Source organism: Penicillium pulvis (assembly GCF_028828015.1).
Source record: "Penicillium pulvis strain IBT 33274 chromosome Unknown contig_5_segment0_segment0, whole genome shotgun sequence".
Lineage (NCBI taxonomy): Eukaryota > Fungi > Ascomycota > Eurotiomycetes > Eurotiales > Aspergillaceae > Penicillium > Penicillium pulvis.
This window is the reverse complement of record NW_026643078.1, coordinates 358,089-373,237: the sequence shown is the minus strand read 5'-3', so window position 1 is coordinate 373,237 and position 15,149 is coordinate 358,089. Positions and strand designations below refer to the sequence as shown.

Genomic DNA, 15,149 nt, shown 5'->3' with positions numbered 1-15,149 from the left:
ATCATCCTCAAGTGACCGTTCAATCCCTGCGCTTGTAGCCCTGGAAGCAGGATTTAAAATCCATTTAAATCCCACCTATCCAGTGGCCTCACGTCATGACGTACATGGATGAGATTCAAATTGCTGATTCCTCAGTACAACATCTGTCTGAAGCCGACGCGATTACCATGGCGCGGGTCTCTTTATTCCTGTCGAATTTGGTGAAATGCAGTCCCGAGGAAAGAAAGAGCCAGCATCTTGCTTTCCCTTATAAAGACGAACACACATTCTTTCCCACACGATACCCAGCCCATCGTGACTGCCAAATCATGACGCTTGACATCGTCTCGGGCGCTGCGTGTGGTTTGGTTGGGGCGCATCCTTGTCGTCGATCTTCATGACCTCCGCGCCTATACTAAACCAGCACGCCGCGTCCGGGCCTGATCATGGAGCACAAGGATGAGATCGAGGCAAAATCACTGACAGCTGGGGATGATTTGCCCGACAAAATTCAGAGCCCAACGGATGAGACAACTCCAACGCAGGCCGCTCATCCGTTCAAGAAGTGGATGGATACCTTCCGAACCCGCAAATACGTGCCTCCAGGAATTCCCGAGCGTTATGTAGAGGGCTGGCCAGATGATCTACAGACAGGCAATGCTCATCTTTCGGCACAGGATCCGCAGTGGGAGAGAAATTCTGGACACTCGTCACATCTGGCCTTGAAGACTGCTACGATTAGCAATACAAGCCAGAGTGAGGAGAGGTCGAGGGGAACAACACACAGCACGACAACACAAAGTGTACTGTCTGATTTGCGGGCTTCGGGAGACAGCTCCCGACCAAGTTCCAGCAACTATGTGGATGAAGCAGCGGAAATCCGGGCCACCAAGAGGCGCTGCGTGCTGCAGGAACTGCTCGCGACTGAAGACGATTATGTTCTTGGTCTCAAAGCTCTGACTGGGGTGAGCAACAATTTCTGCATATTCATCACTGTGATCCATCTGATCATTTGATAGGTTCTTTCGCTTTTTAGCGCCCGAACGCAGATTCAGCACAACATTCAACACATTGGTGAAATCCACGAGCGTTTCCAAGGTCGGCTACATCGGACGTCGCCTTTATCGAGCCGTCAAGCTGCAGCAGAAGCGTCGGATTTTGTTTCTCGTGGATTATCGAAGCGCTTAGGGGGCATCGACATTCGAGGACTGAAAGCTCTCCCGAGTCGATCATTGAGAACCCGCAGCTTCAAAGCAGCAGTCGACCAACACCGCAAATCTCTGGTGGCAGACCCAGTTGAAGTCTTGGAGGTAGCACGAGAGATCGAGAAATTGGTATGCTCCAAAACTACTAGACTGGGAAGAGTGTCCACTAACTGCATAGAAGTCTGCATCTTTCTCGGCATATGAGGAATTCTGCAGCAACTATGACCTTCTATCACAGGATGTCGCTATCCTACGTCGTTCAATTCCAAATTGGTCAGTCCATGATCAAGGCATTGAAGCACTGTCAAAGTCTGTAGCCTCTGTCAATAGCCGCAAACACGAGGAGAACAAGTCAATGTCGATGGGCGATTTGATGATCAAGGTTTAAATTCTCTGCTTATGTTTCTTTCAAGCGCTAACCACACAACAGCCCATCCAACGCCTGTGCAAGTATCCACTGCTCCTCCAGGACCTCCTCCGGCACACGCCTGTCAGCGACTGCCCAACTTCTCATGATGCAATCCGGCAGATCCTGGACAATATACGGATTTTGGTGACGCAGATTAACTCGGCAACGGGCAACCCTATCAATAAGGATCGCATTCACAAGACACTGCTTTTACAAGAGAGGATTCAGTTTGCTGACTCGGTATGTCTTTCCCTAAGTATGTTGAGAACATCTGATAACTTGGGCAATGAACAACAGTACATGCTACAAGATGTGTATAGGGACCTTGGACCGATGGTTCTTTGTGGAGTGCTACATGTCACCTATCAGACATCAGAACAGATTACTGGCGATTTCATGGTATGCGTTTTGTTCAATAGTTATTTTCTTATTGCGAAAATCATTGACGACTCCCACCGACTGGAGGCCGTCGCTTGTATTTATATGGATGATTTGAAAATGGACACCATCCAAAATGGACGAGGTAAGTTCTTCTTTCCATCATCATCATCGGGAAATTCTCTGACTGGCCAGGTATTTACTGCTATGGTTGTCCCTTTTCATGGAAGATCTTGTTTCAAGACCAAGAGGAAAACTTCGAATTTGTGCTCAGTGCATCATCTGCTACTGAAGAAAAGCAGTGGAAGACAGACACGTTGAAATATTCGGCAGCTCTGTCGGAATTGGGCAAACCAGGCGCACAGGAACCTCGCAAGTACTCACTCTTGACTACTCTTCTGGTGCCTTTGGATCGGACCCAGTATACAGTGGCCTCACTTGCACGAAGGTCCATGGATGCCGTGGCAATCTCACGAAAGTCCACGTCCCAACACGTAGTCATTCGGAAGACACGTTGCCCACAGACTCACGATGAATCCACCGAATCGAGTAGTGAGATTGATCGGCCCACCTCCCCGATTGCACGAACCCCATGGGTTGTGACAGCGAAACGAATGGATCGAGTCCGATTGGAACGACTTATTTCGGAGGTCTATACGCGCGATGTGTTGCCATGGCCCGGAATGATTCTCGGTCGAGGGGACCTACTGTTCGGTCGCGGGTCGATCATGAGACATCTTAGCTTGCACAAAGGATTCGCGAAACGGCCCATCTCGATCAGCACTTCTCACTCAGGGCCCCTGGTAGCTGAGTCACTCGCCATTGACAATTACAATGGAGAGGAAAAGCAATTGATTACGAGCCAGGATGGGTGTGGCGACCAGCAATCGCCAGTAACGGACTGTGAGTCTCCCAAGACGCCCACGTCGATTATGGGGCGCTCCAAAACCGTCCGGTTTGGAGCTACGTCCAAGAAATCACTGTCTTTACCTCGCGAGAAGCGGCCGACCCAAGACGATAATCTTGACTCGTCGCCCCGCAAAAAATGGAGCTCACCGATGACCTTGTTGAGCGCATTGTCACCGAAGAATCTCATCCGGTCTCGTGTGGAGTCAGGGACAGAGGAGTGAGTGTGGGAAGATCATCGAAGCTTGGAAGTGGGGGAAAGGGGGGTATGGGGTCGGATGAAGCAATAGGACACATTGTTATTAGCTCGGCGAAACAAAGGGCAAAGAATGGAAGGTATTGGTACATTATTGAACTGGGTTCTTCTCCACTGTAGAGGATCATATGACGTCTTAAAAGCAGGGAGCTCATGTTCCATGACACACGAGCTTTTCCATTAGCAGCCACCGCGTGACGTCATATACCATCATCAGCTCTTTAAAGCTCTTTAAAGCTCTCCATCCCACTTCTCTTTCTCCTGCATTTCACTCCTTAATTCTTCAATTGAATTAACTTAAACCAATCTTTCAATCTTCAACTACTATTATTCATCATGACTCGCGGAGCCAGCACAGCTTGCAAGGTCTTCTACAAGGGCAAGTCTGAGGACTTCATCGTTTACGTCGATGACCTTGAGATCCTGCAAAAGTGGAAGAACGACCGCAGCATCGCCCTGTCCGATGTATTGAACGGCTGGAAGATCCTTGTTTCCCACAGGTAAGCTTGGATTGAACATTACTTGATCTTGTGAACCCCCACTAACGTTCTATCCACCATAGCCATGGAGCCCAGGGTATCCTGGACACCGCTAGCAAAGCCGCTCTAGAGAACGAGTTCGGTACCAAGAATGAAGACGAAGTTATGATTAAGATTCTCGAGGGTGGTGAATACCAGCCCGATAGCGTTAGTTTCCCCTTATCTCCACATTATAGCTCCAAAGTTTGACTAATATTTTGCAGAACTCTGGACGCGTTGGTAGCACCAATGATTCCAAGGCACCTGCCAACATTGGCCGGTAAATGTTTTGCCCATTGAACCTATTCGTGGGGTTTGCGGTGCTACTATTCCCCCGCTTACCCCCCCACTTCCCCGTTCCCTGTGAACCACTCGTCTACCCTACCTTACCCGGGTTTTGACATGATTGTGCTCGTGTAGTCGTACACGAGGGGGAGTTCTATCCCTGCGGGGTTGTCCTTTTTTCTTCTTGGTTGTATTGCATATGAGCAGTGGCAGGTCCCCTTGATTGATATCATGAGATAATGAGACGGGTTTTCGAACCCATCATACAAATACCAATATTGAAATGAAACCAAGATTCAGAACTGAGATTGTCATTCCCGAATAACGAGAGAGTTGGTATCACCTAGCTCTACGTTGACGTAATTTCGTAAACCGTAATTAAATGGCGTCTATACTGCCATTGCGAGATCTAAGTGAATAATGCGAACCCAACCAAAGCAAAATACCCATGACACTTAAAGCTAAGCTGCCCTAGCAACTTCAACCTCCTTATCCTTTTCTCTCTCCTCCCTCCTCTTCACCACCCACTTTCCAAGCTCCGCCCAGATGGCCTCCTTCTCCGCAATACTCATCGAAGCCGCAAGCCCACTAGTAGTAGTAGCCACGAAAACCGGCGCGCCTTCCCAAACCCCAGGTATACGACCCATATTCTCACTCTCCCGCTGCCACCCATACGTAAACTCCTCTTTCCGAATCCCCCGCCCATATCGCACCCTCCAAACAGCCTCCCAGATACCCTTGCCAACAAGACCAACAGCCTCAGGCCGCTGAGATGCAATCTTCGCCTCGAGAATCGGCACGCCTTCGTCCATCTCGGCTTTTGTGAGCATGCTTGCGTCTCGTGTCGGTCGCACCACGATATTCGTGTTGCCGACGCTGTATAGCTCTGGAAGCTTGTATGTATCTGAGGGTGGGTGGCGGATTTTGGTTATTCCTGATGTGTGGAGGAGGTGCCAGAAGCGGTTTGAGGGGGTGGGCGTAGGAGAAGCCTGTTCTTCCGGTCATTAGGCCTGGGTTTACGCCTACTAGAAGGAGGATTAGGTTTGGGGGGATTGTGTCGCGGAATAGGGAGGATGAGGCGGGCGGGTTGTCGGATGCGCATATTGGCTTGCGTTTGCGGCGGCGTGGGGATGAAGTTGTTTCGCTTTCGAGAGTTGTTGGTGAGAGTGAGGGTGAGGCAATCGAAGAGGTGCTGGACCGAGTGAAGTATGTTGATTTTGTACTTTCGGATTTGATTGGAGTCGAGGTATTTTCCTCTTTCTTTATCTTGGGACTTGCAGTGGCTTTGCGACTTCTGACTGCCTTGGTGGGTATCATTGTGTCTGTTGCAGGTAGTCCTCGGTCTGATTCATCGGGTGTAGAGCTTCGTTTTGAGGGACTGATTAGTTTCTTTGAAGACTGAAGCGCAGTGGAGCTGCCTGGGTGCAAAAACCGAGCTAGGGCGCCGTTGAAAGTTGTAAGTTTGTTAATTGGCATATCACCGATTTTATCTGGTGTGCAGTCATTGTGTAGTTCATGGCAGTCATGGGAGGCATCAAGTGGTGCCATGATATAAGCTATAAGCGAAAACACACGCTAAGTCAGTTGGTCCAATGAGTATGGTTCCAAGGTTGATTTGCACCCTCAAAAGTATAGTGAAGAGTATTTGCTTCATTGTGGTGGCGTGGCGAACTTGGATCCTGCTGCTATCACGTGATGCCAATTACAGCTATATGAACAAAGCATTACCAATTAGCGCTGTATAACTTGGGTTGAACATTTATTTTTGTTGAATTCGGTAATAACTGAATCTTAGTCCACGACTGTAGAAACACACTCGCATGAGTATGTTTAAAGTGCATAAATGGTGGTAGTACTGTTGATGTGCTAGTTCCGGTCTGTACTTCGGCTGACTCTCGAACACCTACATAGGCAAGTTAATCATCATGTCTTCATTTGTATTATATCATTACTATATACATAATTTGTGTCCAACGCAATCAATGCATAAGACGAATCAAAGCTATCCCCTCATGACCATTGATCGTTTAGGTAATGTCCACGGTTCAGGACATACCACCTCTCCTTCACTGTAGGCCCAAAAGTACACACCAATGCCGATAAGATAGTAACCGGCTGGATCGGTGCCTTGATAGAGCAGTGCTGCAAGTAATGCGCTGAGTGGGTAGATGATGAGCCGAATTTCGATACTCCGGTGGGGAAATGTTCCCGCAAATGGCTTCAACGGCCATTCCCAAGCCAGACCGATCAGGCCCATGATTAAATTCAATATTTGGAGAACAGGTATCGGGTTAACGGCGGCATCTAGGTTTTTGGATATAAAGTCCCAGAAGACTTTTGGCCAGATGAAGCCTTCGATTGCGCTGGCGACTTGATCTGTGTCGCACGGGTTAGCGCGCAAGTTCTAGAATTTGGTAAGCTATGGGATGCGATACTTACAAGCTGAGGCAACCATGATGAGCAACCTGGCCCAGTGGTTCTTGATCAGTCTTCCCATTTTGGCAGATTAATGTAGTTGTAGAAGTAAATCTCTCGGCCAGCGAGCGACTCGAGTGTGGAGGTAGAAACGCTCGCCTAGAAAGCGTCTACTTCGTGACCCAATATTTCAGAGATGCATGGAGGGATATGGTATATCGCTTGGGAATGCGCAGAGATTCCGCACTCAACGCTTAGCTTTGTTGCGTTGGCATGATATGACTGTTCTGGGGAAGAAACTGGTGAAATGACCAGGCACCCTGGAAGCGGGGGAGGGACATGCATCTATACATAGCTTACCGACATCCCCACGGTGAAAATAACCCGTAGATCCGTCAAATATGTGACAACTGGGCGCCAAACGTGACCGATGCACCTCTTGGTCGACAGTTCATCCACTTTCGTACATCGTAGAAAGGAGGGCTTCGTGATCCGCACAGATGCACCTAAGCGCCCTGAACCAATGAATCCCCTGGAAGGGTCCGAGCCCCGAGCCACCCCCTCTTTTTGTAATTCTTCACGGAGACTGGGTGCGGTGTGATTGGGGGGGTTGGGATGTGATGAAGCGGATCTTGACGTGGGCGTGCACCTATCAGAGGCCGTGGAGTCAAGGCTTGGCGTGATGAGATGCAGGTCAAGGCACGCCTCCAGGGAGTTTCACGCACAATTCGAATTGTATGATTTCGAGTGGCTTGTGTGGGCTTGGTTGGCTTTCGAATTTCCTTTCTTCTCTACTGCAATTCCCAAGGTCCCCCGAAGATTCCAGCATTATGTTGGAGACAAGCAGTCATAGATCTATTCCCAACGCGACCAATCAGGTGACCATACTGGCCCTGGATTCAGTCACCAAAGCTCTGAAATTAGTTTCACACCCGCTTGCACCATGATACCCAGTTCATTTCGGACTGGTGAGCGCGTGAGCAAGTCAGCTTGAAAAAATTGTGCCCAAAGTGATATGCGGTGCCAAGTGGGTCGAGACCTACAAATGTATTCAAGAACGAAAACGAGAGATAGCGAGAAACGAATCACACCACAAGCTTTAAGAACTATATTTGGATTTACGGAGTGGCCGAACCGAATGACATGCTTCACCGACTTGCCCCAGAATTCCAAGCTTCCGTGTGTGATGGGAAATTGAGCGCTTGCAGCTTGATTCTCATAGGTCGAATTCATAGTAACGGTTGAGGTTCCAGTTAGCGCTGACCACTCACCAGCCCCCGTGAATTCTGACCATTGGAACTGTGGCGACGAAAGTACATATTCCAGGAAAACCCGTTCTTTCACTGGTGCCATTAATGAACAAAAGGTCGAAATCGAGTTTATGCTTTCCACAATGTGGACCGTACGTTCCTTGACTTTTAACTGCAGCCATTTCAGCCATGTGGTGATTAGGCCGATCTGGTAGTCGTCCTCGGAATAGCTATAAATAAAATTCCACCAAGAGAGAGGTAATATTAAACGAAGAGACTATAAACAGTTGCTATGACCTACCTATCACATTGGGGAACCGAGGAAATGTACAATATAGAGTTTAGTCGATTGGTAGACAGAAGCGACGTAATTATAGATCGGCCCCTCTTCCCACCCCTGCAGCTAAAACCACAATGCGACTTCTGTTCTTTCGGTTTTGTCTTTACCCATATGCCTCAAGTTTGTCACTTCCACTTTCCATAGAGATATTGGACAACATCACTCGGTGTCGCTCCTGAAGCCTGTTCAACGGCCTCTGTTGGGCCCAAATCCACCTAATATCCCCGCGGGGCTTTCATCGCATCCACTGCTCGCCTGAAAAACGCAGCAAACACGCCTTGTCTGCACCGTGGCTTTTTGACGTCGCATGTTCATTTTGAATCGCGAAATCGTTCTCGATCGGAGATTGTGTCTTGAGCAAAGTCCATGGAGCAGCACATCCAAAGACGCATTCGCCCAGCCCCGTAACACTTGACTTTTGAAATCAAGGAAACGATCGCTTGAGAACACAGATCTTGAGATCTACCTATCAAGGTTCTCTATTCGCGGCTTCTGGTTGCCGGTCAACCTACGTTGCTTGTCGCTCCTTTAATCACCACTGTCGCTGGTCGACCCTCAAAATCACACATTATGGCTGTGTCTAATATGTCTCGTCGGCAAAGAGCCGAGTTAACTTTTTCCAAGATTTGGTTCCATTTAGTATTTTGGGCTGTACATTTTGGTATCTTTGTCGTGGGATGGTAAGTCTTTGATCACCGACAATGGAGACCCAGGATCGCTAACTTGGAGATAGTTGGGCACAAGCTACAAATAAGAGGCTAGCGGGCTTGAATGTGCTTACGTACTCCGTATATATCTCTCGTGGTGCTGGTCTCGTACTTTCCATCGACGCTACCTTGATTCTTCTGCCTATGTGCCGAAATGTGCTTCGATGGATCCGACCTCAGATTCGTTGGTTACCTCTGGACGAGTCTGCGTGGTTTCACCGTCAAATAGCCTACGCCATGTTAATCTTTACCTGCGCTCACGTGGCAGCACATTACGTCAAGTAAGTTGACCTCCTGCCTAAGCAGATATTGACCTAGTGCTGACCGGTTTAGTTTCTACAATATCGAGAAAGATAACATCCGTCCTGTACTTGCAGTGGAACTCCACTACAAGACTGCGGCCGGTATCACAGGCCATGTCATGTTGTTATGCATGTTGCTAATCTACACCACGGCGCATGCTCGTATTCGACAACAGGCATTCGAAACGTTTTGGTATACCCACCACCTCTTCATTCCATTCATGCTCGCTCTATACACCCACGCCACTGGATGCTTTGTTCGAGACAGCCCCGAGAGATATTCACCATTTGATGGTGAAAATTTTTGGAACCACTGCATAGGCTATGAGGGATGGAGATGGGAACTCGTGGCGGGCACCATGTACCTACTTGAACGGCTGTACCGCGAGGTTCGATCTCGAAAAGAGACTGTGATCACCAAGGTCATTCGTCATCCTTATGGTATGTCAGCACACCTTTATCTTAAGTTATACACTAACAAAGAAATAGCCGCCATGGAAATCCAGTTTCAAAAGCCAAGCATGAAGTATAAAGCAGGACAATGGCTTTTCCTTCAAGTTCCGGATGTCTCAACCACCCAATGGCACCCTTTCACCATTACATCCTGCCCATTTGACCCATACATTAGCGTCCACGTCCGCCAAGTCGGTGATTTCACCCGCGCTCTCGGAGATGCTCTCGGTTGCGGTCCCGCACAGGCGAAAGACCTCGAAGGTCTAGATCCAAACGGAATGTACGAAGTCGCCCTTCAGAACGGGCAAACCATGCCGAAAATGCGCATCGACGGACCATACGGAGCACCAGCCGAAGATGTCTTCGAAAATGAAATCGCCGTCCTAATCGGAACAGGTATCGGCGTCACACCCTGGGCCTCAATCCTGAAGAATATCTGGCATCTTCGCTCAAGCCCCAACCCACCCCGCCGTCTACGTCGTGTAGAATTCATCTGGATTTGCAAAGATACCTCCTCCTTTGAGTGGTTCCAGGCTCTTCTCTCGTCCCTTGAAGCGCAATCAGCGAGCGCCGCAGCTTTCGAGGGTAGTACAGAGTTCTTGCGGATTCATACATATCTCACTCAAAGACTTGATGATGATACTGCCGCGAATATCTATTTGAATTCTGTGGGCCAGGCGCTTGATCCGCTGACTGAGTTGCGGAGTCGAACGAACTTCGGTCGTCCGGATTTTAAGCGCTTGTTCAAAGCTATGCGGGTTGGATTGTTGGACCAAACTTATATGCGGGGCTTGCAGAATGCTCATGCCACTGAGATTGGTGTTTACTTTTGTGGACCAAATACTGCGGCTTTGCAGATTGATGATGCGGCGAGGTTTGCGTCGACAAAGGATATTCGGTTTAAGTTCTGGAAGGAGAACTTTTAAGTTTACGTGCTTTTCTTGTTCTGATTTACTTTTTTCCAGCGATGTCGATGATATCGAATGACTTTACGTGTGACGAATCTCTGTTTTCCTCTTTGTTTCCATTTCGTTGTACCCCGAAGGTTCTTCGACTTCGGAAGTATATACGCCAGATTATTTGTTTTCATGTACTATAGTTGATAATACCGTGAGGTGTCATCAAAAGCTACTTAGCATATTATATCAAATCAAGACCATTATTAATTTGTTGAGCTAAGTAGATCTTTTTATTGGTTTGAGAAGCTAATCTGGAAAGTTTCTCAAAAGACCTCTACCAGACTGATGTGAGTACAGCTACCGAGACCGAGCATAGTCAGTTCATAATATGCCCACACACTTTACCGGGATTGTCGCAAGTGCATCCTCGTTGCGGTCATTATGGAGAAACGATAGAATACATCCGCCCTAAGCGCCAGCTATTATGCCAGCAGCGTTACTCAAGCATCATCTTATGAGTTACTCGCTTGTAGAAGCATGGTCCTCGATCGCGAGGATTGAGATCCTGTGAGGGTTTGATCAAGCTCTTGGGAGGCTGAAAAGCTTGTGTAGCATACGAAAACCTTTCAAGTCTGGACGAACTCGAACTCAGGGGTGATCATACATGATATTCAGAATGACTAGTGATACATTTGCGCGCTCTACTCCCAAGCTCCGAACCAGGATGGAAACATCCACGACTCCCTGTATTGTCTCTTCTTTGGCATTATTGAAAGACCTCATGTTGCTACGTTGACAATAATCCTCGACTGACGTATTGGGATGGCTCCAGAGAAAGCAATGAAGGGGTAACTGCTTTGTATTCTCTGAGGAGTTATTGTTCCCTTTTTGCTTCGGAGGAGTGAACATAGATTGGCTTATCGTTGTTAGATTGGATTGCTTCGTTGACAACTGGAATCGAAGCTCCGGAATATGGCGGATTTTTGGAGGAAACATTCCGCGTGATGTAAGAACAAGCGCTCTAATAACTCATAGGCTTCATGTCCTCAGCTGCTTTGAGTTTCCTCAAAGCTGTCCGAAGGAATGACATCGAGCTTGATAGGAAGATGCAGACGAAGCTGCCTCTCACCAAGAACGAGCACTAACCGGCGCAGCTCTTCTTCCTTCAGCCCGGCACCTTTCGAGGGAATATCCTCAGGCGAGACTGGCATTCCGTCGCGAAGATGCTCGAAGGCAAACATGATCAGCTCCTTCGACCATGGACACGCTCGGATAGCTCGAAAAAACACTGCCTTCGCAGCTTCGAGGTCCTTTACATGGTAACGCTCGTAGAGCATGTAAAGCTTCCAGATGGTGAGGTTTGATCTGGCACTTTCTTCACCGAAGCGGCTTCGTACAGCTGCCCCGCCTGAGCGAAATTCTGCAGGGTTGAGAACCTCGCTTAGAGCCTTCTCGAATGCCGGACGCACGATCCAACTTGCGGGGCCAGTGGTTGATCGCGGGCTAGAGAGCTGGATCCAGATGGGCAAGAGGTAGCTTGAAATCGGTACCAGTTGTGGGAGAATGACTGGCGAGGAGGCTTGATCGAGTTGGTATTGACTGTCCATGGCCTCCTTTGCGAACTTAAGTGGATCTCGCAGCCGGTCGAGTGAGGTGATTCTGAACTCATTCCACAAGCCCATTGACTGGAAGATTGTGTTATGGGGGAAAAGGGCTGCGCTCTCTCTGAAAAGCTCGTGAATCTCAAAGGGGCTGTGCTCTTGCTCCTTTTGGCACAGGGAGTCGTACAGTAACCTAGCGCGGGCTTGATGGAGTAGCTCGGCCGTGAACTCCTTGAAGGCTTCTTGGTCCGAAAACAATTCTTTTAGCCTCAGAACGGCTTTTCCATAGACATCTAGGGCGCTCATCAGCGGCCACTTTGAAAGGTAGTAGATGAGACCCAAGCAGTCGGTGTAGGCTACGTATGCCTGGGCTCTTCTGGCTGCCAAAGCTTGTTCCTGGCACGCTCGTAAGTACTGCTGTACTTTGACAGTTGTGGTTGGTTGGAAAAGCAGCTGGGTCTCTCCCATGGGAATTTGCACTGGGTCAACCTTTTCCTCGGCTATATTGTGCAGGATGTAGAAAGCCTGGGCCTTGTCTCCTCTTTCCATGAACTGCCAGATCCAAGACTGCCAAAGAATAGCACGATCAGTCTTTTGCTCAGTGTCCGTGAACGTGACGCTCATTGATAGAGCAGTCGCCCAAACTCCATTAGCTCTGTTCCTACCCTCATAATCCTCACTTCTTGACTCCATCAGAGCAAAAGCGTTCCATAATCTCAAGCTGGATGGTCTTTTTTTCACAGTCTTTTTAGCAATCTTCCTGCCCATCACAGGGTCAGATGCGAACTCCAACGCCAAGGAATATTCTGCTAGCTCCTCATCATCTGGATACCGATCCACTAGAACACGCAGAACACGCAACGTCCAGTCATGGGTCTTGAGAGGTGGCTGAGCCGAACGGGATTTGATCCACCACTGGAACGAGTGGAACCACTGATCGGGCGAAGCGAACAGAGTGGTTGTGGTGTGCAAATAGTTCTGCAGAGGGAACAGGAACGGCTTTGTTGACCTTTCGCTTTCTTCGTCGTGAAGCGAGATCCAAGAAGAAAGCCCAAGTCGATGATCTGCCACAAATTCGTTGCGTAGGAGGTTGTCCCATCCCCACACACGAGTGGTCTGGATGTTGCTCGGAAACGTCAAGTGTGGCAAGTGACTGAAGTACAGGAAAGCATCGATCAGTTCATCTGACTGGGCCAAATTACGGAATAACCGAATAATCTGATCCACGTCACAAAACAACGTCACTTTGTATGGGTCGTCGACGTCTGGTATTGATCCATCTAAACTGCGCCATGGCAATTGAGATTCCATAATACGCTCCCTTTCTGCCTCTACCCAAGAGGCCACATTAGACGCAAGAGAAAGATTGGTGGAGTACTGTGTAGTGATGGGGTCTGGGCCTGAGTTGGTGTTGTTACTCCAGCCTTTTGCTCCATCCTCACCAATACGAGGGGCTTCTGAATCCCAAAATTCGCGAAAAAAGGACAAGCTTTCGTCGGTGTCATCGAGGAACTCGGGTTTGAAGCAACAAAACTCAAGCACAGCTTGCCAGAGACCAACCGCGATTTCACTGTAGCCAGCTTCCCGGTAGAGAAGTGTGAGACGAAGGAATATGTAAACAAGGACCTGAACCATGTTAGGGCGGAGTGGAATCAATGATGAAACATGCCTCAAGTACTCCTCATGAGTAGCGAGACATTTCCCAAATGTGAAATCTGGGGAGTCAGTTTGACAAAAGTCGAGGAACTTAACCCACAGACTGATGAACTCAGAATTCTCTAGGAGAGTCTTTTTCCACTGAGCCAACAACTTTTCAGAATCCCACAATTGTGCTCCAGCTTGCAACCTGCCCAACAAAAGACGATCTTTATGGGGGCTTCCAGTCGCTTTCTTAAGGGCCTTTTCATACAGAGACAGCTTTAAATCGGCAAGGCTAGTCCTCTCATCGCGTGTGAGGCAATGGGAATCATCTCGCGACCCAAGAATCAATACATCTTGATGATCAATAAACCTGAGCCAGGCACTGACATCCTGCGGATTATCTTCAACTGTCTTCCATAAGGCTGCGTTCCGGGTTTTTCTTTCGGCATTTAGGTCGAATTGTTCGGTAGCCTGTTCTATCTCCGAAGGGTCTGCGGGTGAAATCACAGTCAGCATAAATTTCAAGATGGGTAGCCATTTCTGGCGATCAGTTTTGTCAATTGGGCAAGGTTGTAGCTCACCCCAATCCTCTCCGTCAATTAAGACGAAGTCATCGTCCACCTCAATAGCAGAGGCAGCCGAGCCACGAATATGATATTCGGGCAAAGGCAGCCTGCGGGGTTTCAATGAGAGGTGGTTTTCTCCGTCTCTCGTCGATGAGTCTGCGAATGCGCATGGGCGCAACACTATTTGGCTTCCATGGGACTGGTCTCGATCAATCCTTTGTGTGCGATCAAGCCCAAGAACAAAGCCTCCACCTATTCTGCGATAACGTGGTACACTCCAGCGGTTCTCTGTCCCATATGTGAGGATATCCCGATCGCCCTTGGAGTCAAGAAAGAATTCCGGCGAGGAGTCTAGGTAAGAACCTTGAGCGGTCGAAACCGTGTCGGTCCTTTCCAGCCGGCTGCTGCCCGGAGTAGTAAATTGGTCGGGGAGCCGGAAAACATCTTGGTTACTGCTGGACCCGGTAGATAGACTCTGGTCGGTGGGTAGATCGCGTTTGCTGGATCGGGGCTCTCGGGATTGTCGAGTGCGGTCGCCGGACCGGGAACGGTTTCGTGAACGGTGACGGTCTTTGGAAGAAAGATGACGACTATGATGTGAGCGAGATGAGTGGTCATGTAATCTGTCACGAAGACTTCTTTCAGATCGCCGTGATGAACGAGACTTAGAATCGGCGCGTTCCGAATGGCTTTGAGGGCTGTAATTAGGTGATTCTGTTGTGACAGTGGCTGAAGGTAGCTTGAAGCTACCAAATTTAGGGATGGACTTTTTGTCCTGAGGCGGGGGGTCAGGATGTATCATTTAAAGCCGAAGAATGGAACTACTCACCTTTGGATCGGACACCATCGTCGTTGTAGTGTTATCGGGCGTAGAGTCCGATAGTTCGGCGCAAGGGTTGTTCCGAGAGCGGTGAGAAAGAAGATGCATATATCGGCAGATGGTTGTTCCGTGAGCGGTGAGCGGGGATCGGCGACAGAAAAAAAGTTGCGATTCAAGCCGCTTCAAATAAGAGGTGCGCGCCCACTCCCCACCTTACAA

General features: G+C 48.8%; 6 protein-coding genes across 6 annotated transcripts; 3 read left to right on the top strand and 3 right to left on the bottom strand.

Moving 5' to 3' along the window:
* Positions 1-425: 425 nt before the first annotated feature.
* Positions 426-3,101, top strand: N7503_006695 (putative Rho guanyl nucleotide exchange factor; the record flags this gene model as incomplete). The annotated part of the gene is made up of 4 exons (XM_057066242.1): positions 426-944; positions 999-1,313; positions 1,615-2,116; positions 2,167-3,101. 4 exons carry the CDS (start codon positions 426-428, stop codon positions 3,099-3,101), a joined length of 2,271 nt encoding a protein of 756 aa, XP_056919923.1.
* A 368-nt stretch (positions 3,102-3,469) lies between these two features.
* On the top strand, positions 3,470-3,935 carry N7503_006694 (SBDS family protein; the record flags this gene model as incomplete). Its single annotated transcript, XM_057066241.1, has 3 exons — positions 3,470-3,633; positions 3,696-3,819; positions 3,876-3,935. The coding sequence occupies 3 exons, from the start codon at positions 3,470-3,472 to the stop codon at positions 3,933-3,935; spliced, it is 348 nt and encodes a 115-aa protein (XP_056919922.1).
* Positions 3,936-4,397: 462 nt separating this feature from the next.
* N7503_006693 (uracil-DNA glycosylase-like protein) lies at positions 4,398-4,766 on the bottom strand (the record flags this gene model as incomplete). Its single annotated transcript, XM_057066240.1, has 1 exon — positions 4,398-4,766. One exon carries the CDS (start codon positions 4,764-4,766, stop codon positions 4,398-4,400), a length of 369 nt encoding a protein of 122 aa, XP_056919921.1.
* A 1,172-nt stretch (positions 4,767-5,938) lies between these two features.
* On the bottom strand, positions 5,939-6,433 carry N7503_006692 (uncharacterized protein; the record flags this gene model as incomplete). The annotated part of the gene is made up of 2 exons (XM_057066239.1): positions 5,939-6,312; positions 6,376-6,433. 2 exons carry the CDS (start codon positions 6,431-6,433, stop codon positions 5,939-5,941), a joined length of 432 nt encoding a protein of 143 aa, XP_056919920.1.
* Positions 6,434-8,511: 2,078 nt separating this feature from the next.
* On the top strand, positions 8,512-10,329 carry N7503_006691 (putative NADPH oxidase (NoxA); the record flags this gene model as incomplete). Its single annotated transcript, XM_057066238.1, has 4 exons — positions 8,512-8,621; positions 8,675-8,929; positions 8,982-9,391; positions 9,440-10,329. 4 exons carry the CDS (start codon positions 8,512-8,514, stop codon positions 10,327-10,329), a joined length of 1,665 nt encoding a protein of 554 aa, XP_056919919.1.
* Positions 10,330-11,348: 1,019 nt separating this feature from the next.
* N7503_006690 (uncharacterized protein) lies at positions 11,349-14,957 on the bottom strand (the record flags this gene model as incomplete). The annotated part of the gene is made up of 3 exons (XM_057066237.1): positions 11,349-14,035; positions 14,126-14,885; positions 14,940-14,957. The coding sequence occupies 3 exons, from the start codon at positions 14,955-14,957 to the stop codon at positions 11,349-11,351; spliced, it is 3,465 nt and encodes a 1,154-aa protein (XP_056919918.1).
* Between the last annotated feature and the right edge of the window lie 192 nt (positions 14,958-15,149).